The sequence below is a fragment of the Dipodomys merriami genome, unplaced genomic scaffold, assembly GCF_024711535.1.
Source record: "Dipodomys merriami isolate MVZ:Mamm:240054 unplaced genomic scaffold, mDipMer1.0.p SCAF_4, whole genome shotgun sequence".
Classification (NCBI taxonomy): domain Eukaryota; kingdom Metazoa; phylum Chordata; class Mammalia; order Rodentia; family Heteromyidae; genus Dipodomys; species Dipodomys merriami.
Genome location: NW_027205603.1, coordinates 3,549,887 through 3,572,053, shown reverse-complemented (window position 1 = coordinate 3,572,053; position 22,167 = coordinate 3,549,887). Strand labels below are relative to the sequence as shown.

The 22,167-nt window shown below is 39.7% G+C and overlaps 1 protein-coding gene across 3 annotated transcripts in view; it reads left to right on the top strand.

The window, feature by feature from the left end:
- Nucleotides 1-21,595, top strand: part of Upf2 (UPF2 regulator of nonsense mediated mRNA decay) — a 101,332-nt gene extending 79,737 nt beyond the window's left edge. For 2 of the 3 annotated variants that reach the window (XM_069990355.1, XM_069990353.1), the window contains exons 16-22: nucleotides 2,518-2,657; nucleotides 7,254-7,355; nucleotides 7,914-8,012; nucleotides 10,834-11,001; nucleotides 14,400-14,541; nucleotides 16,237-16,357; nucleotides 20,321-21,595. In XM_069990355.1, the coding sequence (XP_069846456.1) occupies nucleotides 2,518-2,657; nucleotides 7,254-7,355; nucleotides 7,914-8,012; nucleotides 10,834-11,001; nucleotides 14,400-14,541; nucleotides 16,237-16,357; nucleotides 20,321-20,330 (782 nt within the window). In that variant the 3' untranslated portion in view covers nucleotides 20,331-21,595. Of the gene's footprint in view, nucleotides 1-2,517; nucleotides 2,658-7,253; nucleotides 7,356-7,913; nucleotides 8,013-10,833; nucleotides 11,002-14,399; nucleotides 14,542-16,236; nucleotides 16,362-20,320 lie in introns of those variants that run through there. The other variant, XM_069990354.1, reaches the window with a different exon arrangement.
- The last annotated feature ends 572 nt before the right edge of the window (nucleotides 21,596-22,167 follow it).

Sequence of the window (22,167 nt, the reverse complement as noted above, 5' to 3'; positions counted from 1 at the left end):
ATTTTAGTGTTAAAATTTTATTGCTACTTTGCAGTTTGCCATTCATTCATATATCCTTTATGTGCTTGTTTTCATCTACATCATTTATTTTATATTAACAGTTTCCTAGAAGTCAGCAAGTTGGTAATTCTTATACAGGTACCATAGTTATAAATTGTTTTTACAAGAGAAATGAACATTTATTGGAAACAGTATTATTTTCCTTATAAATTACAAGTATACCTATCGAAACAAAGTTAAATATGTTATTCCTTGATATGTACTTTAAACATCACATGATGTTTCGTGCCATATGAATTTATTATCATTTCAATGTTTTTACTGAGAATGCTTACCTTATAAACTCCTGACTTTGCACCACGCTTTTGATAACCAGAAGTCAAATAGTTTGCATTTTAAGACTGGAATAACTACAAAAATGTGTGAAATCTAGTTATATATGAAAAATAAAATACCTAAGTTAATAGAATGATAATTCTAAATAGTATTTCTCTTTTAAATAGATATCTTTGGGCCATGTGTGGTGGTGGTGCATGCCTTAAGTTCAGCTATATAAAATACCTAAGTTAATAGAATGATAATTTATTCTAAATAGTATTTCTCTTTTAAAATAGATCTCTTTTGGGCCATGTGTGGTGGTGGTGCATGCCTTAAATTCAGCTATATAGGAGGCAGAGCTTGGGAGGATCTTGGCTTGAGGCCACCCTGGGGGGAAAAGTTAATGAGACTCTCACCTCTACTCATAAGTTGTGGTATGCGTTTATGCTTCCCAGCTACTGGGAGGCATAGATAAGGAGGATCTTGGTCCAGATCTAGGCATAAACACAAGAGCCTGTCCAAGAAAATAACTAAAGTGAAAAAAGTCTGGAATTTGGCTCAAGTGGTATTGTGTGCCTGCCTGGCAGGTCCAAGGCCCAGCACTTAAATAAATAAACAAACAAATATATATATACATACATACATATATATAACAGATCTGGGCTTCATCCAGCTTGTTTTCTTTCTTTCCAAACTTAGCTACACAGTTTAACCACTCCAGTATTTTCCTCCAGTCTGAATGAATAAGTGTTTACCAAACACTGTGTATTTACCAATCTATAGCTTCTGTTACGTTTCAAATAAGTCTTTTGTCCTCAAAAGTCTTATCTGATGTAGCATGAACTTATTAAAAAATAGAACATTTTGGAGCACCCATGTAATGTTCAAACATAGATTCTCCAGGTGATATAGGAACAAGCAGGAAAAAAAATAATAGATCAAAGTGTAGTCAGTGATCCTTTGAAACAGGAGATAAAAGGTATATAAAACAGGATCAGATGCAAGTGCATATTGAAGGGTGGTCCCTACTAAGTAGATTCAGTGAGCAGATCTCTGGGACTTGGCCTGTGACAGAAAAAGTGATGAGGGGCTGGGAAGGTGGCTCAGTGGTAGAGTGCCTGCCTTGCATGCATGAGGCCCTGGGTTCGATTCCTCAGCACCACATAAGCAAGAAGAAAAAAGCCAGAAGTGGCGCTGTGGCTTAGGTGGTAGAGCGCTAGCTTTGAGCTGAAGAGCTGAGGGACAGCGCCCAGGCCCAGAGTTCAGGCCCCACGACCAGACCCCACCCCCACCCCCGAAAAAAAAAAGAAAAAGTGATGAGGCTTAGGAGAGAATGGTGGGAAATCAGGTGAAATGAGGCTACCACACATGCATATTGGAAACAGAATAGAATGATGTTCACACAGTCATAACCAGCTGCTTAGTGTGATCTGATAGGGAAGCAGACTTAGACTGGGAAGCTTCTTGGGGAAATACTGTTATGAGGAAAAGAAATTAAGCCATGTGAGGACAGAGCAGTCTTTGTCTCCTCCTCTGTTTAATTTGCAGACATTCAGATTCATAGCCAAATGAATTTCTTCATGAAGATGACGTGATGTTATATTTTTGAGGGTTTAGAGGTTTGTGGCTGATGATGTGTCTTATATATGTCTGAACTAAACCTTTAGTTAGCTATTTTTGGTTGGTTACAGGGACTTAAACTCTGGGCTTGGGCACTGTCCCTGAGCTCTTTTTGCTTAAAGCTAGTGCTCTATCACTTTAAGCCACAGCTCCACTTCCATCTTTTGAGAGGTTAATTGAAAATAAGAATCCCATAAGGACTTTTCTGCCCAGGCTGACTTTGAACGGCAGTCCTCAGATCTCAGCCTCCTGAATAACTAGGATTATGGGCAGCTTTTTTTTTTTTTTCTTCTGAGCCTGCAATTAAACAGGATAATCTATAGGTATTTGAAGCTGTAAGAAAAGGAAAGTACACATACATACATACTCATTATTTTCCTTTTTGCTGTGTAGTGCTCCTTTGTTGAAATAAGTCTGGTCATTTAGTTTTTGAAATGTTTCTTCCATTTTTTAATTTTGACCTTTTACAGTTCAGAGAAAATGGCTGTTGAATTATCTTATATAATTCTAAGAAGTATAATACAGAGAAAACTTGCCTTGTAAAAATTTTTACTTTTCCCATTATTTTCTTCTTTCAAGGTCTTGTAAATGACAAAGAGTCTAAAGATTCTATAACAGAAGGGGAAAATCTTGATGAGGATGAAGAAGAAGAAGAAGGGGGAGCAGAAACAGAAGAGCAGTCTGGAAATGAGAGTGAAGTAAATGAGCCAGAAGAAGAGGTGATGACTTTTATTTATAGCAAATAGGTACATGTGTATAAAAGTGTTTACTGAGCCAAGATTTTTTTTTTTGTGGGGGAGGGAAGGGTCTGTAAACTGGCTTTAAACTCACAGTCATCCTTCTTTCTTTCTTTATTTTTTTGCCGGTCAAAACTCTGGGCCTGAACTCTGGGCCTGGGCACTGTCCCTCAGCCTTCAGCTCAAGACTAGTGCTCTACCACTGAGCCACTGAGCCACAGTGCCCCTTCCAGCCTTTTCTGCTTATGTGGTGCTGAGGAATCGAACCCAGTGCCTAATGCATGCAAGGCAAGCACTCTACCACTGAGCCACCTTCCCAGCTCCCTTCTTTAACTTTATGAAGGCTGGGATTATAGATGATGTCACCATGCTAGTGAACTGGGATTTTTTTTTAATACATGAAATAAGATAATTTCCCTCTTGGTTTTGTTATTTAAAATGTCACTAATAGCATATTTCTATTATAAAATTTCTTGATTAGGGGCTTTTACAGAAAAAAAGACTATAAATAAAGACTAATGATAGAATTTTTATTCGAAGGCAAATGTTTGATTCCCTTTATGTCTGAACTTCACTGTTGAGTGTAGACTTTAACCTGTAACTTTTATAATCTTAAAAACAAATTACTAGGTAGAAGCTGGTGGCTCACGCCTATAATTCTAGCTACTGGTTGCTGAGAACTGAGGATCTCAGTTCAGAGCCAGCACAGGCAGGAAAATCAGTGAGACTCATATCTCCAGTTAACCACAAGAAAGCCAGAAGTGAAGGTACTGCTGAAGCGGTAAAACACTAATCCAAGGCCCTGAAGTCAAGTCCCAGAACTGACCCAAACGAAAAAAAAATTACTAGCTAAATATTAATAAAATTTGCTTTGTTTTTTCCAGGTCTAGTGGTATATAAAATCTAAAACTCATCATGTACCACAATACTTGGCATACACTTTTTGTTTTTATGACTCTGCTATGCCATGCCATGTGAAATTGTTCTTCTACTTTTTTTTTTTTTTTTTTGCCAGTCCTGGGGCTTGAACTTGGAGCCTAGGCACTGTCCCTGAGCTTCTTTTGCTCAAGGCCAGCACTCTACCACTTGAGCCACAGTGCCACTTCTGGCTTTTTCTGCTTATGTGGTGCTAGGGAATCAAACCTAGGGCTTCATGTGTGCTAGGCAAGCACTCCACCACTAAGCCATATTCTCAGGCCTTCTTCTACCATTTTTTTTGGGGGGGGGGGTCCGGTCGTGGGGCCTGAACTCTGGGCCTGGGCGCTGTCCCTCAGCTCTTCAGCTCAAGGCTAGCGCTCTACCACTTGAGCCACAATGCCACTTCCGGCTTTTTTCTTTTTGCTTATGTGGTGCTGAGGAATCGAACCCAGGGCCTCATGCATGCAAGGCAAGCGCTCTACCACTGAGCCACCTTCCCAGCCCCTCTTCTACCATTTTAAATCTACTAAACAGTCATTTTCATATTGTTCAACCTAGTAGTTTTGAGTCTATTACTTTTTCTTCTAAGCTTGTATAAGCTTAAAGGTTCCATCAAGCTAGAAGAGTAGATTTGCTTCTTAGTCTAGAGGTAGATTGGGGAGTTAACAGAAGAGAAGAAACAAAACTGACCACGAGCTAGTAATTGTTTGTATAACTTATAAGAAGAGATTTGTTTATTACTCTACCTACCTATATATTTTTTCTTTTTCTTTCTTTCTTTCTTTCTTTTTTTTTTTTGTTGTTGTTGTTGTTGTTGGTCATGGGGCTTGAACTCAAGGCCTGGGCACTGTTCCTGAGCTTTTTCACTCAAGGCTAGTGCTCTACTCTTAGAGCCACAGTGCCACTTTTGGTTTTCTGGTGGTTAATTGGAGATTAAGAGTCTCATGAACTTTCCTGCTCAGGGCTGGTTTTGACTACAGTCTTCAGATTTTAGACTCCTGAGTAGCTAGATTAGAGGTGTGAACCACTGGCACCTGGTGAAAGTTTTTAAGAGCGGGTTAAATAAAGATAAAAATGGAATAGTTATGAAAGTAAAAGTTTAAACAGCAGTTCACTGGTTATATAGACATGTAAGTTGCTATAGTTATAATTGTATATGAATTTTGTGTTCTTTGAGTGCTTAAAGCATTTGGGATGGTCTTATAATTTGGAAGTATTAATTAAATATTGAAAAGAAATCTATAACTAGTATTTGTTGTGGGAAATGAAAGTTAAGCTTCAAAGATTTGATTTGAGTAAATAACTGTAAAAATTTAAACCAGGTGCTGGTGGCTCACACCTGTAATCCTGGCTACTCAGGAGGCTGAGATCTGAGGATCACAGTTCAGAGCCAGCCTGGTTAGGAAAATAGTCTGTGAAACTCTCATCTCCAAGTAACCACCAGAAAACTGGAAGTGGTGCTGTGGCTCAAGTGGTAGAGTGCTTCCCTTGAGCTGAAGAGCAAAGGGACAGCATCCAGGCCCAGAGTTCAAGCCTTACAACCAACAACAAAAAAAAAAAGTAAAATTCTGTAACCTTTACTTTTCAAAGGTTTCAATTGCACTTAGTGAATGAACATCTGGTATGATTTGACTGCACAAGAAAACAGCTTCACTGTTAGTTAAAATAAGTAACTGTGGGCTGGAGGCATAGCTTCCAGGGATAGAGTGCCAGCCTAGCAAACATGAAACTCTGAGTTGAAACCTCATTACTAGACACCCTGCCTAAGTGTATGTATATGTGTGTGTGCGTGTGTGTTTGTGCTAGGATGTGTGTTTGTGTGTGGATGATTGTGCTCTAGGAGTCAGTGGTAAATGCCTATAATCCTAGCTACTCAGGAAGCTGAGAGCTGAGGATCACAGTTCAAAGCCAGTCTGGGCAAGAACATCTCTGAGACTCTTCTCTCCAGTTAACCACCAAAATCATGAAGTAGAACTGTGGTCCAAGTGGTAGAGTGTTATTTATTTTTTGTGGTATCCAGTATTGAGCCCCGAGCCTCATGCATGCTGGGCAAGCATTCTACCACTTTTCAGCCCTGCCCCCTAGCCCTTTTGTTTGTTTTCTAGGTGGTTCTGAGACTTGAATTAAGCTTATTGCTTAATTCAATTGCTTTTTTTCATACAATTTTTATTGTAAAGGTAATGTACAGAGAGGTTAGTTACATAAGTCCAGTAACAAATACTTTGGTTTTGAGGTTGGGTTTTTCTAACTTTGCCTAGCCTGGCCTTAAATGTGTCACTCTCATGCCTCTGCCTTCTGAATAGCTGGGATTACAGGCATGTACTACTGTGCCAACTTAAAAAAATTTTATTGACACTTATTTCTACTATATTTTTATTGGATATGATACCTGTATATAGCATATAATAAATCAAGATATCAGCATTTCTATTTTCTTAATCACTAATTATGTGTATGGAAAAATGTGGTTTGTCTTCACAATGGATTGTTAGTTTGTCATTAAAAAAAAAACAATGAGGGGCTGGGAAGGTGGCTCAGTGGTAGAGCGCTTGCCTTGCATGCTCAAGGCCCTGGGTTCGATTCCTCAGCACCACATAAGCAAAAAGAAAAAAGCCGGAAGTGGCACTGTGGCTCAAGTGGTAGAGCCCTAGCCTTGAGCTGAAGAGCTGAGGGACAGTGCCCAGGCCCAGAGTTCAGGCCCCACGACCGGACCAAAAAAAAAAAAAACAATGAAATCCTGTCATGTGTACATACATGGATGGAACTGGAGGACATGATGTTAAATAAGCGGGGACAAAAAGACAGAAACACCCTACGTTCTCATTCGTTTGTGGTTGCTAAAAAAAACAAATAGTGTCTCTTAGAAGATAGTAGAATAATAGTCACTAGAGACTGGGGATGGGAGATTTAGGTAGTTTGGTGCTTGTACAACTTTTATGAAATTATGTGGGGGGGGGTGTATTATTGGAGTGAAGGGATAAGGAGATCGACCTTCGCTTTGTTCTGATCTGTCTTCTATTTCTGAAAGCAATTCAGCTGATAGAAGGGAGTTGTGAACTGAAGGGAGGCTGGGGGAAGATGAATTGTAGCCAGTGCTTGGAGAAGCAGAACTGCTAGCTCTTCCACTGACCAGCAGAGCTTTTTTTTTTGAGCCTTGGTTTTTCTCAAGTATAAAGATGTGAATGATAAAACTTACTCATCCATCTCTTTCAGTTGGATCAAGCAAACAAATGAAGTGAGAGCACTTCCAAACTGAATCACCTTTATAAATATAGTGCTATATCATTGCTTTTATCTGATAATATTGTTAAATTTGAATTTTGCAGTTAAAGGGTATTAAAGATTACTACAGTAATTTGGACTTAGATTCGTTTTAGAGGAGAGAAATATAAAAAAATTCAGGAAACACCTTCCTTGTGTTCCAGGAAGTTTCTGTAACAGGTCTTTGTATTATTAGCTCAGTGGAAGATCGTATGATGGCATTTTAGCAGATGATATGTAGGAAATGTTGCCAGCTGACTTTGCCATTTCCTTATAAGCAGATTACATAAAACTCTGAAACAGGACAATAATAAATGATTATTGACATTTTAGAATCTTAAGGCACATAAAGTGTAGTAATCCTTTTCAAAGCATTTTAATGATTTTAAACAATTTCAGGAGGGTTCTGATGATGATGATGAGGGCGAAGAGGAAGAGGAAGAGAATACAGATTATCTTACAGATTCTAATAAGGAGAATGAAACTGATGAAGAGAATAATGTATGTATGTCTGAAAATTTTCCTTTTTGAAACTGCATTGTTTTCATAGTATGTTAAATTTTAGCTACTAAAGTGCATTGTTTTCATAGTATGTTAAAGTTTTATTTCTTTTGAATATTAACAAATATTCACCCAGGTATCAGTGATTCACACCTATAATCCTAGCTATTCAGGAAGCTAATATCTGAGGATTGTGGTTCAAAGCCAGGCTAGGCAGGAAACTATGACACTCTATCTCCAGTTAACTGCCAAAAAGCCAGAAATGGCTGAAAGTGGTATAGTAATAATCTTAAGCATAAAAGTTCAGGGACAGTGTACAAGTCCCAGGACTAGCACCAAAAGAAAAAGAAAAGAAAAAAGAGAAATGCTTCTTTAGGAATTCATTTTCAGCTTATTTTTTTAACCATTTTTATTAACAATTTTATGTATTTAATAAGATTTTTATATTTTACTCTTGTTAATATTTATTATATTGAAACATCAATACAAAAGACTTCCGTGTGAAACATTATGGCTAAAATTTCTGATCTGATTTTGTTTTTGTTTTGTTTTAATAAGGAGGTAATGATTAAAGGAGGTGGACTTAAGTATGTACCTTGTGTAGAAGATGATGACTTCATTCAAGCTCTGGATAAAATGATGTTAGAAAACCTTCAGGTATTAAATCTCTATTTTGAAAAAATCTTTTCAACACAAATATCGTAGTACACTAGAAAAATTTGAGGAATTCAGAAGTTATAACTAAGAAAAGGTCTTGTACTTGAAAAACTAAAAGACTAGTATTACTAGGATATGAGCTATAGGAAGACAGTATGGTGTAACATAAGGATGGAGAATTATAATGGAACCCCTTTAGACTTAGACCAGACCAAAAAAGCAGGGTGTCTTGAGCAGAAAGCTATGTGGTTATCCAGGAGAGCGTAATAGCAGGTAGGGTCTCACTCTACGCCCCAGCAGTCCTGGTAATTTGGTAAACTTTAAAAAAAGTTTTGGCTAGGCACTGCTGGCTCATGCCTGTAATCTTGGGTACTGAGGGGGCTGAGATCTGAGGATCAGGGTTCAAAGCCAATCCTGTAAGGAAAAATCCCATGAGACTCCAGTTAACCACCAAAAAGCTGAAAGTGGAGGTGTGGCTTAAGTGGTAGAATGCTAGCCTTGAGCAAAGAAGATCAGGGACAGTTCCCAGTCCCTGAGTTCAAGCCCCATGACCAACAAAAGGAGTATGTTGGGGGCGGTTAAATGATACTCTTTTAAACATTACATGAGGTACTACTTAAAAGTTAAAAAAAAAAAAAAAGAATCATAACAATTTCAGTGGAGGTTATTGATTACCTCCTAGCTAATTTAGTAAATTTAAAAATGGTGGGCTGGCTGGGAATGTGTCTTGGTGGTAGAGTATATTCCTAGCATGCATGAAGCCCTGGTTTGTATTCCTCAGTACCACATAAGCAGAAAAAACTGGAAGTGGAGCTGTGATTCAAGTAGTAGAGTGCTAGTTTCAAGCCAAAGAAGTTCAGGAACAATGCTTAGGTCCTGAGTTCAAGCCCTGGGACTGGCAAAAAAAATAAATAAATAAACTAAAACAAAAATGGATGTGAACCTGGGTGCTAGGGGCTCATGCCTATAATCCTAGCTACTCAGAAAGCTGAGAGTTGAGGATCACAGTTCAAAGCCAGCCCAGGCAGGAGCGTCCATCCAATTAACCACCAGAAAACCAGAGGTGGTGCCGTAGCTCAAATGGTAGTGCACTAGCAATGTGCTGAAGAGCTCAGGGACAGCTCCTAGACCCAAAGTTCAAGACCCATGACCGAAAAAATATTTAAAAATGGACATGATAGTTAGCCTAAAATTATACTAACTTTGTAATATGCAAGTTGAAAATACATCTTCATTATTTCTAGTAGAAAAAAAAGTTCAGTAGAGAACCAACTAAATAATGACATATGCATATAATTAACTTTATATATTCATATTCAATCAAACAGGAAGAGGCTCAAGATTAGGATTAAAAAGAAACAAAAATATGCCTGGGGGCTGGGAAGGTGGCTCAGTGGTAGATGTTAGGTTTTTTAAAAGAGGTAGCCGAGTAAGAACAGCAGCACGCACGTGGTATTCAGGTAAGGGGTAGGTTTATTCAGTAGACCTGCTGGGACCAGGCAAGGTTGGCACTCCATGTGGCTGGGAAAGGCCTGGGAATGAGAGAGAGAGCTGGGAAAGAGAGGAAAGAGAGAGGAGAGAGAGAGCAAAGAGAGCTTGAAAAGAGCAGTGAGAGAGAGCCTCTGGGCCTGGGCTAGGCCTTATCTAGGTTAAGGGCGGAGAAAGGTGTGGCCATATCAAATTCAGATGTGACCTCAGCGGATGTGACCTCTTCCGGGTGTCCCAGTTGCCTAGGTAACGCAGGTACTGGGTGGAGACTTTGCTGCGAGGAGGGAGGAGGGTGGAGTCTGCTCGCCATCCAGGAGCGGACCTTACAGTAGAGAGTGCTTGCCTTGCATGCCTGAGGCCCTGGTTCGATTCCTCAGCACCACATAAGCAAAAAGAAAAAAGCCGGAAGTGGCGCTGTGGCTCAAGTGGTAGAATGCTAGCCTTGAGCTGAAGAGCTGAGGGACAGCGCCCAGGCCCAGAGTTCAGGCCCCACGACTGGACCCCCCCAAAAAAAAAATATGCCTGGGAATGGTTGCTTGTGTTTATTAGTTTACATAAGAGAACATACTTTGTTGTTGACAGTCATTGCCTCTTAAGGTGGGGCAGAAAGAATTAGGCTAGAAGAATTCATACTGACACTTTAAAATATATTTTTATATTTAAACAGTTTACAAAATGTCTTCCTTAAGAGTTTTGAGTCCTTTATCAGGGTGGCCTGTCTTGAATTTTACTGTCTCCAAACCTAATACATATTAAATCTTCAGTAAAGATTCATCTAAGTAATTGAAGAGTTGAATGTAAATATTAAAAATAATATTATCAACCAGTAAACTAATGTGAATAGTCACAAATTCCATTCACTTTAGAATACTTATTGAGTACTTGTGTGTAAAGCAAGGCTAAGCTGATGCTAGGGAACTGGAACACAGTGGTAAAGTGGCCCCCTAAGTCTGATGAAGGATTCAGATTAGTCAGCAGGCCAGTGCAAGACTATCAGGCAGTTATAGGGAAGCTGTGCCTGGAGGATGGACAAAGGGAAGAGTGCAGCTGAGCAAGGAGATTTGCTTGCACTTGTGACATTGCTCAGAGAAGGCTGGAGCAGAGAACAGGAGCCAAACCACATACATAGTTCTTCTATGTTCCATAGGTTTTAGGAATCAAGAGAGATATAATATAGTCTTTGGTTTCATCTCTGTTGCAGAAAGAGTCTCTGGGACTTAAAATTGTTGTATTTTAAGAAATACTTTACTTACAAAATTACTTGTAATTTGTATTTACATATGTCCACGTGTATCTTGGAGTATTTATATAATTCTTCATTTCTGTCTTTAAGCAACGAAGTGGTGAATCAGTTAAAGTGCATCAACTCGATGTTGCTATTCCTTTGCATCTCAAAAGCCAGCTGAGGAAAGGGCCTCCCCTTGGTGGTGGAGAGGGAGAGACAGAGTCTGCAGATACTATGCCATTTGTCATGTTAACGAGAAAAGGCAATAAGCAGCAGGTAAGAAACTGCCCGCTATGGAGTTACAATTGATTACAACTAGTTATTGTTAGTTAATTCTAAGTTATCTTTTGGCTACAACAATAAGAGTTCAGACTTTTAAAATATTCAGTGGTAAAAATAATTTGATCCATTATGTATGTATGGAAGGTATATCTGACTTTTTCTTTTGAATTGGGTGATATTGGGGCTTGAGCTCAGAGGCAGACATGCTACCACTTGAGACACACCTTCAGCCCTGCTTTTTGCTTGTTATTTTGGAGATAGAGTTTCTCAAACTTTTATGTCTAGGCAGAAAACCAATGATTTGGTGTCATTCCAAGCTACAGGGAGAAACACAAACACAATGGCTGGACCAAGAGTTATGTGCCTGTTATCTCAGCACAAAAGGAAGCCCAAGTAAAAGGATTACAGTCCCCACCAACTTGCGTAAAGTAAGACCCTAACTTGAAAATAACTACCACAAAAAGGGCCTGCAGAGTGATTCAACTGGTGTAGACCTCCTGCTAGCAAACATGAGGCTCTGAGTTCAATTCTCAGTACTGCCAAAAAGTAGAAAATACAGAATTAAAAAAACCAACTAGCCGGGCGCTGGTGGCTCACGCCTGTAATCCTAGCTACTCAGGAGGCTGAGATCTGAGGATCAAGGTTCAAAGCCAGCCCAGGCAGGAGAGACCGTGAGACTCCTATCTCCAATAAACTACCAGAAAACCGGAAGTGGCGCTGTAGGTCAAGTGGTAGAGCGCTCGCCTTGAGCTGAAGAGCTGAGGAACAGCGCCCAGGCCCAGAGTTCAAGCCCCACGACCGACAAAAAAAAAAAAAAAACAACCAAAGCAAACCATATGGAGGCATGGCTTGAGTGGTATGAATATCTTCATAGCAAGCATAAGGACCTAAATTCAAACCCCCAGTTCCACCTCCAAAAAAATAACAAGGAAAAGAAATTTACTTCAGTAGTCTGAAATTCTAAATCATGTGGCTCAAAAACTGTTTTTGGTTCAGCATGGATAGCTGTATAAACTGTGTTTCATGTAAGTTTGTACAAAATGAAGAGCTCAAAAATCCTAATATTAAAATGTCAAATTTAAATATTAGCAAGCATGAAGTAAGAATTCAGAGTTCTTAGTTATTAAGTACATTTTCAACTCTAAATTTTATTTGGAATTTTGGAAAAGGTTAAACTTTAGAAACATTATTTGAAGAAACACCAATGGAATTTTGTGGTCTAAAAAAGAAAGTGCATTTTGTTCTGACTTGTATTTCTTTATTTGGCTTTTGGGTGTTGGCCCTTCTGGTGCAGTGATTTTCTACAAACTCAAATGTGTTGCCCTATAAGAATCTTTAATTCTTAATTTAAATGAAAGATCTCCTTGTGTACCAGATTTGTACTTACAGAAAACCTTCTGTTGCAGTCAATAAGAAAAAAAAAATCACACCAATGAAGTTAGCAGTTCAGGAGAAAGAAAAAGATACTATTCATAATGTCTTTCTAGATTTAACTGTTAATGAATTGAAATAAAATACTTTGAAACAAAAGTTTTAATGTAGTAGCACTGTTCTGTATCTAAGGATAGTTTGTTTTTAAAAATGTATAACATTGTAGCTTTTAATTCTAGAAAGCAAGTATCCCTTGTATCAAAAAAAGCTGAGCTATTATTTTATGTGTGCATTTAATTTTGAAAAACAAATGAATAAGTTTATCCCACAAATGTAGTCATATGAGGGTATAGTTATTCACCCACATTTAATTAATTTATTTGTTGTTGTTCGTCATGGGACCTGGGTGCTGTCCCTTAGCTCTTCAGCTCAAGGCACTTGAGCCACAATGCCACTTCCAGTTTTCTGTTGGTTAATTGGAGAAAAGAGTCTCACGGACTTTCCTGCCTGGGCTTTGAACTGCAGTCCTCAGATCTGAGCCTCCTGAGTAGCTAGGATTACAGGCGTGAACCACTGGCACCTGGCCACTCTTTTTTTTGGGGGGGGGGAGGGGTTCAGTCATGGGGCCTGAACTCTGGGCCTGAGCACTGTCCCTCAGCTCTTCAGCTCAAGGCTAGCGTTGTACCACTTGAGCCACACTGCCACTCTGGCTTTTTCTGTGTATGTGGTGCTGAGGAATCAAACCCAGGCCTCATGCATGCAAGGCAAGCACTCTACTACTGAGCCACCTTCCCAGCCCCTCTTAACATTTTTTGCTATTGCGTATCGTATTTATCGACCTAGTGTGTTTAGTGTTCTGGTATTCCATTCTTTTTTTTTTGTCTGTCTTAAGGCTTGAACTCTGGGCCTGGGCGCTGTCCCTCAGCTCTTCAGCTCAAGGTGAGCGCTCTGCCACTTGAGCTACAGGGCCACTTCCGGTTTTCTGGTGGTTTATTGGAGATAGGAGTCTCACGGTCTTTCCTGCCCGGGCTGGCTTTGAACCGCGATCCTCAGATCTCAGGCTCCTGAGTAGCTAGGATTACAGGCGTGAGCCACCAGTGGCTGGCTGGTATTCCATTCTTAAAGGAGCATTAACTAACCAAAGTACATTGTCAAAGAGAATGAAGAGAAAACATCTGATAAATCATATTTTTAGGTCAGATGCAGATGAGTGAGCTCTCAATAAATAATAATTCCAAGGATGCCAGCATTCAGAAGGCATGGATCCAGCAGAGATGTCTGGGATCCTGAGCACTGCTCCTTGAACTCTGCCTTTGATTCAGAATAACAGATAAGGTCTTTTTCATGATTTGTGCAAGTGGTTGGTACAAGAGGATTTAGGTTATGAAACACCTGTTCTATGCTTAAATGGTAGCATAGCTTACATAAGTTTTTCCAGGGAATCATGGATCATAAATTCATAGATTTTTTTTAACCTAGGTTTGTTTGCCATGTTCATGCCAAAGCCAGGAACATCTTACTAAAAAAAAATATATTCCTAAACAAAAACTCAATCCCTGTAACAGAGAACCAGCTCTGGATCAATTCTTCCTCCTTTCAGCTGCCACCAGCTGCTAGTAGCCCTGCAGGTAGATGAGATTTGCACTGTTACAGTTCAATAGCCTGATAAAAATAGAAATTCAAAGGATATATTTTCCATTTTACCATACGTTACAGGGTCTACAGAAAGAGAAATTGTTCCATTCATGTTGCTAGATGTATAGACTTCAAAATAAGCTGCACTAAAGGACCTAGGCATTGTAGGGGGATTGAACTTGGTGGCCTTTTTTTTCTTATCACTTATTATAATAAAACACATACTTGATCGTCAATGTTCTTAAAAATGGGTCGATATATTGTGAAGGAAAGCATTATGATTTCTCTATATTCAGTTAATCCCACTCACTTTTTTATTTCAAGTCTCATTTTTCTTTCAAATTTCTCAGGCTATTTAGGAATTCATTTGTTATTTTTTTCCTCAGTTTAAGATTCTTAATGTGCCTATGTCATCCCAACTTGCTGCAAATCATTGGAACCAACAACAGGCAGAACAAGAAGAGAGGATGCGAATGAAAAAGCTCACATTAGATATCAATGAACGGCAAGAACAAGAAGATTATCAAGGTATGAAATTATTTCTAGACTGGTGATATGGTAATGCCTACTTGTAATCCTAGTACTTAGAAAATTGAAGTAGGAGAATTACAAGTTCTAACTTGGACTATATAGTGAGACTAGCTTAAAAAAAAAACACTTTACAAATAATGGAAAAATTTGATGCTTTCTGCAGGTATTAACAATTGTCACAGTTGTTCCTTACTTATTTGTAAAGTAATATATTATTTTTCATAGTATTTTGCTAACTTCATAATTTCGTTAGATTACATACTGTTAGATGTATATCCAAATGCAGTGATAATGAATTTTTTGGTTGGTCATAGGCACTGTTCCTGAGCTTTTTCTGTTCAGTGCTAGTGCTCTACCACTTTGGGCCATAGCTCTACTTCTGGTTTTCTAGAAGTTAATTGGAGTCTCATGGACTTTCCTACCTGGGGCTGGCTTTGAACCTTAATCCTCAGATCTCAGCCTCTGAACCTTAATCCTCAGATCTCAGCCTCCTGAGTCGCTAGAATTACAGTTGTGAGCTACCAGCACCCAGCAACAATGAATTTTTTTTGTGTGTCTGGTACTAAGACTTAAACTCAGGGCCTTTTGCTTGCTAGGCAGGCACTCTGCCACTTGAGTCACACCCTTAGCTATCTCTTTTTGTTTTAGGTATATTTTGAGTCTTTTAGGTATATTTTGAATGCCTGAACTAGCCTGGACTACAGTCTGTTTGTACTGTTTGGATAGCTGAGATGACAGGCACATATTGTCATGCCCAGTCCTCCAGTCTTTGCCTCTTGAGTAACCAGAAACCACTGTGCTGGGCTGAGATGATAATTTTTAATTGCCTCCCACTGTCAGCCAGTTAAGATCAAGATAGTAATTATTTTGTCTATTTGGAGCCCTGACCTCAAGGACCATAGTCTTTAAAATTTGAGGTTTTATTAACATTAGGATTCTGCTTTTATGAATACATAGCTAGAATTCTTGGGTTAATTGGAACCTTTCATAAAAATCTGTGAATATCTTGTAAGACAGCCTTTTGGTGATAGCATTAATAATTATGTGTAGGGCTGGGAAGGTGGCTCAGTGGTAGAGCACTTGCCTTGCATTCCAGAGGCACTGGGTTAGATTCCTCAGCACCACATAAGCAAAAAAGAAAAAAAAAAGCCGGAAGTGGCGCTGTGGCTCAAATGGTAGAGCGCTAGCTAGCCTTGAGTCGAAGAGCTGAGGGAGAGCGCCCAGGCCCAGAGTTCAGGCCCCATGACCAGGCACACAAAAAAAATAATTATGTGTAGCTTTTACTGTTCTGTGTACTTCTGAGTGTAGAATATAGGAGATAAGTGTGATTATACCTGCATTTCATATTTAGGGAAACAATCTAAAGCCTCAATGCTATTCATTGGCAAAGCTGGGATTTTAGCCATCATGTAGTCACCCCAAACCGGGCACTCTTAGTATCACACCATGCTGCTTTTCAGGCCGCTTTGCTGCCTTGCACAATACTCAGAAAGCAGCTACATCCAGAGTCAGGGGAACATTGGAGATTAGAAAAACTTCTCTTGATAATGCTCGTTTAATACTTCATAATCATTTTAGTCTGCATAATGTTCCCTTTTTTTAGTCAGCTACCTGTCACAACTAATAAACTTGATCTCCCTGACGCTTCATTTGCAAGGGATAACAGCATTTTCTTTTTCCTTCTAATCACAGAAATGTTGCAGTCTCTTGCACAGCGCCCAGCCCCAGCAAACACCAACCGTGAGCGGCGGCCTCGTTACCAACATCCAAAGGGAGCACCGAATGCAGATCTAATCTTTAAGACTGGTGGGAGGTAAAGCAATTTTCATTTGCTTCTTCCTTAGTGATTTATTTTTGTGTTATCCATGTTAGTAAATGAGAGAAATCTGGGTTGTGTTTACTGATGAAAGCCTAATTTATTGAAGCCTGTTGTGTTGCTGATAAACATACAAACTAAGCTTATTTATTTGGCAATGAAAAATGGTAGATTCCTGCAATTACATTTTCTTAAAATTAGCTTGAATATGTGCTGCAGTGTTTTTGATAATCCATTCCCTCTTGTCTCATTAGAAATCAGAGTATTAGAATATTTTATCTTGATATTTTCCATCAACTTCACCTTTTTACATTGCAGTGTAGCTTTTCTAAACTTGTTTATGTTAATACCCAATCCTTTTTTTGTTCAGTTACAAGTACAGTGTCTCTGCCTCAGCTTTCAATATCAGTGTATCAGAACTTAGAGTCAGTTGGACAGCATACTGGGCAACTCCAGGAGGCTCTCTTCTTCTTCAGCATATTCACCTAGCACTGACCAGCTTCAGCCTTCCATATAGGAAATTATAGAAGAAAACAGGTCTTTACCCACATTAGGGTCCAGTGCAGAAACCAAATAGTTGTGCTGGAAAACTGGGTCTTCCCTAATCCATGTATTTATTTTAAATGTATTGAGAGACTTTGAAATACAAAATATTTCTTAGGAAGTAGTAAGCAAAGATAAATAGGGGGAAATAGATGTATAAATAGGGGAAAATAGATATATTAAACAATGGATGAAGGTGTGAACACAGTGGTGTGCATGCCTCTATTAACTTTCTTCTGTCCTTTCCTCTTTCCAGTTCTCCCTTGGAAGAACTAGCCATGTTTGTCTTTTTTCCTCACCTTCTACTCACTGATTAACTTACTCCGAGCTTTTTTTTATTTTGTTGGTCGTGGGGCCTAAACTCTGGGCCTGGGCGCTGTCCCGCAGCTCTTCAGCTCAAGGCTAGTGCTCTACCACTTGAGCCACAGCACTACTTCCAGCTTTTTCTGCTTATGTGGTGCTGAGGAATCAAACCCAGGGCCTCATGCCCACAAGGCAAGCACTCTACCACTGAGCCATCTTCCCAGCCCTACCCCTGTCTTTTCACCATGTTCCTAACTTCCTTTGGGGCTTAACCTTATGTAAATACTCCCATGGATTCTGTGATGACTGTACTCTGGCCCCTCTGACTCCTACCTAACACCCAGCTCCTGTACACCCATGTGTAGAGATGTCCATATTCCTTGGACATGGCTTTCTCCTTCTACTTTCTGCTGGAGATATCCTTCCTCCCATGGCTCAGTTACTGCCCAGATCTCCAAGCCCATTCCTTGCATTTCTGTTTCTGCCCTTCCATCTGTGTATCACGAAAACACGAACCTCAGTATGTCCTTTCTCCCATCCTCTTTCTCCCACTCTCTTACTGCATGGAGGCACTGCCCATCCATTGTTCCAGCTAGAAAAGGAGGTTTCACTTTCAACTCTGCCCTCTCCCCTAGTTCCCTGATCCAGGATGTAATCATCTGCATTCTCCTACTGAAGAGCTCTCTCTGTTGCTGGATGTATGTCCCCCTCCCTCCCACTCCCTGACCATCACCTGCCATTAGGATTATTGCTCTTCTCACCTCTCCGCTCTTGGGTTTTAGATTTCTGCTGCAGATGCCATCAGCTCAGTCTGTTTCAATCTCTTCAACTCATTCTCTCACTGTGCCCAGGGTTCATTCTAAGATGTGGTCTACTTTGTGACTGGAGCCTTTCTGCTTAGAACCCTGCAGCAGCTCCTCATAGTGTGTAGAATAAAATCTAAATTCAGCTTGCCTAGTATGTGCAAGACTCTATGTATATAATTTCTGGCCTTCCCCACTCCCAGCCAGCTTGGCTTTGTAATTACTTGTGTTCAGTGTTCCTTTTTGCCTCTGTGTGAAAGTCTCCTCTTTTCTCCCTGGATAACACCTGTTCCTTCTTCAGGCCCACCTTGGTATTATCAAGAATACTTGACCTAAGTCATTGGGGATACCGTTGCCTAACTCACTGTATTTGCACAGACTGTGTCCTGTTAGTTATTGTTTAGCTAGTCTTTAGGAGATTAAGACTATAGGATAGGGACAAAAACAGTGTCATATCTTGCTTTCCATTATGTCTCCTTCATGGTTTAGAAAATACTTGTTGAATGGCCAGAGAACTTTTTGCAGTGTCATAAATTTTCTTTCTCTAGTTTGCTTCTAAGCTATTCCCTCTTACATCCCTTTTTTTTTTTTTTTTTTGGTGGGAGGGTCCAACCTGAGCTAAGCTATTTTAAACCTAACTTTAAAAGTAAGTGCTTACGGAAGTGGCGCTGTAGCTCAAGTGGTAGAGCGCTCGCCTTGAGCTGAAGAGCTAAGGGACAACGCCCAGGCCCAGAGTTCAAGCCCCACGACCGACCAAAAAAAAAAAAAAAAAAAAAAAAAAGTAAGTGCTTATGTTTGTAGGGCTGGGGCTGGAACCTAGAACCTTGTGCACACTTGACAACTCTACCACTGAGCTACACCCCAGGGCCTGGTTGTTTTTTTTGTTGTTGTTTTGTTTTTATTTTTTATTTTTTTGGTAGTAATAAGGGCTTATTATTGTGGTTCAGATTAGCCTTGAACTTGCTGTGTAATCCAGGCTGGGATTGGAGATGTGAGCCATAACACACAGCCTGGATATTTTCTTTATGTTCTTTATTAAGTTAAATAAAATCATAATTTCATTATAAAACAGAATATCTTCTAGGGATAATTTCGTTATAAAACAGAATATCTTGGGCTGGGAAGGTGGCTCAGTAGTAGAACACTTGCCTTGCATGCATGAGGCCCTGGATTTGATTCCCCAGCACCATATAAGCAAAAAGAAAAAAGCCGAAAGTGGCGCTGTGGCTCAAGTGGTAGAGTGCTAGCCTTGAGCTGAAGAGCTGAGGGACAGTGCCCAGGCCCAGAGTTCAAGCCCCTTGACCAGACCCAAAAAACAACAACAACAACCAGAATATCTCTAGAATAACATTTAATCCAAAGTATATATGGTTAGGAAATCTTAGTTTCTAACTTACTCAGAATGATTGCTTGCCTATAAACTTGTCAAGTGACAGACTGTGCTATAACTAGTCATACAAGTATATCTTACCAAAGATCTTGGACATTGTTTATTCTGTTTTAGTTAGCTGTTTTGTCTTGACTTCTGGAGATACTTTGTGTCTTCTTTTTTTCTTTGAGAGAATATGTCATTGATTTTTTAAAAAATTTTAGTTCACTTAGTGAACTACAGGTAGGGATATACTTTTCCATATTTGCATATTATGCCTTGAGTGTTTCTTAAAGATATCACTTGCTCTGTGAAAACAAACTTTCAGTGTTCAGTCCAGCTGCCATAATGAAGTATGGCAGACTGGGCAGCTTAAACAAGTTTGCTGCCTCCAGTTCTGGAGGCAGGAAGTCTGAGATCTAGGAGTCAGCAGGTTCTTGAAGCTGAGGAAGAAGCTATTCCAGGCCTCCCAGCTCCTGGCAACCATTGATAGTCCTTGATTATCATGCATTACGCTGATCTCTGTCTTCATCTTCACATGGTGTTCTTCCTGTGTTCACATCTGTGTCCAAATGTCATAATGGATCAAGGCCCACCTACTACAGTATGGCCTTAACTAACTGCATTTGCAACAGCCCCTATAAGAGTTCCAAATAAGTCAGTCTGAGGTGCTGGGGTCAAACCCTGATTTATACATTTGGTGGGTTACTGAATTCAGCTGCAACACAAACCATGAATTCTAGGTATCTTAGAGAAAAGCCACAGGAGCTATCTGTTCTAGTTATTGTTGAGAGTGTGCTTGTTTTATATGAGTCTAGCTGAGAGCATGTTATCTTTCAAAAAATCAGTCACTAGATGGTGGTATTTGAGAGGCACTTTCTCTCCCTCCCCAACTTTGCCACAGGACAAAAGTTTCTAACATCATCCTGTTTGTACCTTTAGGAGACGTTGATCCAGCAGCACGTGTCATTTCATTAGGTCCTGTATCTGATGTTGTGGATAGTGGAGTCCTCCAGCAATTGAATGAGAGCAGTGGACACATCTCAGCATGTCGGTCTAGAGTTGAGAATCTAAACCTGGGACAGGCTGGGGCCATGAGGCAGAAACACCAGCCTCTGCCAACACCGGAACAAGCCCAAGCTTCCAGACAAGGCGGAAAAGGCCTTTTGTAATGGAAATCACGTGAGGGTTAATCTTCTCTTGAGAATGGCAGTCGAGAAAAGAGATGGTTCACTTGACTACTGAGCAGTTACACCACCAAGAGTGTCAATGAGATGACTGAGCCGGAGAAGAAACAGTTGTGATGGTATGGTATGGGGGAAATGAACTTGAGTTTTAAACTTGATTTGAGTTACGGTGTCTCTGATTTGAACATCCCATGTTGGAAGAAGATACATGTGGGGGCTCCAGGACTACAGTAGAAAAGTATAGAGCAAGCAGTAAAATCTTGTAGAGAAAACTTACATGCAGGACAACAAAATGATGAAAGTTATCCAAATACCAGATGACCCACCAGGAAGGCTTTTGTTAGGAATTTGTTTCAAGAAGAACAAGGGATGAGGGAGAAAAACCTGTTTATCCATCAGAGTCAGTGATATAAAATTGCCTACTAGAGTGAAAGAGAAATGTGAAGACTGTTAGTTTACAAAGAGCATTAATTCAGATGGCTTAGAAAAGTCTGATACCAGCCTAAGAACAGGGATATACTCGAGCCCATTGTAAGTATCATTGAAAACAAAACGTGCCAGTCAGCATGTCACAGAAAACGAATGAAGGACAACAAGAAGTGGATCAGAATATTTTGTTGACCTTCATGGGTTTACAGCCTCTGTCTAAACAAAATATGGAAACAAGTAGAGCTTTTATTTTGCTTTTGTTTTCGTTTTGTTTTGTTTTCTCCCCCACTCTAAATAGAAATGAGGGTTCTTAGTCTGTTTCTGACAATCCATTAATTTATTAGAATAGTTGTCTTTCGTTTGCTTTCCAGTAGGCATAGGAATTTAGTTAAAGAGCACATCTGTATGCTACTACTTGATTACATCTTTTTTTCTAGCTATTTTGCATTTTTTCTTTTACCATGTTTCAGTTTCTGCATGTAGATTTAAATTAGAAACAAAACTTGTAAAGTTGTGACATTTCACATGGAAATGCTGCCCAATCTTCACCAGCTTCAGAAATCTGACCTTTGCCGATGCTGCAATAAAGTGTTGTAATTTAGATTTGGTGTGGTTTCATTTTTTGGGCCTTAGAAATCTATTGGCTGATTCAGTCAGTATCTTCAAGTCATCTTTGTTCTTTGTAAAATATTCTTAGCTGAATGTGGAATTATAGGTATGCACACACCTTAATTCTAGCAGAGGTGGGAGGCAGAGGTGGGAATCACAGGTTCAAGGACAGCTTGGGCTATGAAGTAGGACCGTGTCTCAAAAAAAAAAAAAAATCCCAACGGCTAGGGGAAATATAACTCAGTGGTAGGACACTTGCCTAGCGTGCCTGACCCCAGCAGGTAGGGATCAGATGATTCCTTTAGCATTTCACTGTCAGTGCTACTTTCACTTTTAAGGATTCTATATTGCCATGATTTTCTTACATATTGGAGTTTACCTTTTGGGTCATTACAGAAAGTAGCTTTATGCAGCTCAGAAGAGGAAAGAATGTTTTTGTTGTGGTGCCAGTCCTGGGCTTGAACTCAGAGCCTGGGTGCTGTCTCTGAGTTTTGTATTGTTTTTGCTAAAGGATGGTGCTCTGCCACTTTAGCCACAACTCCACATTAATCAGAGATAAGAGTC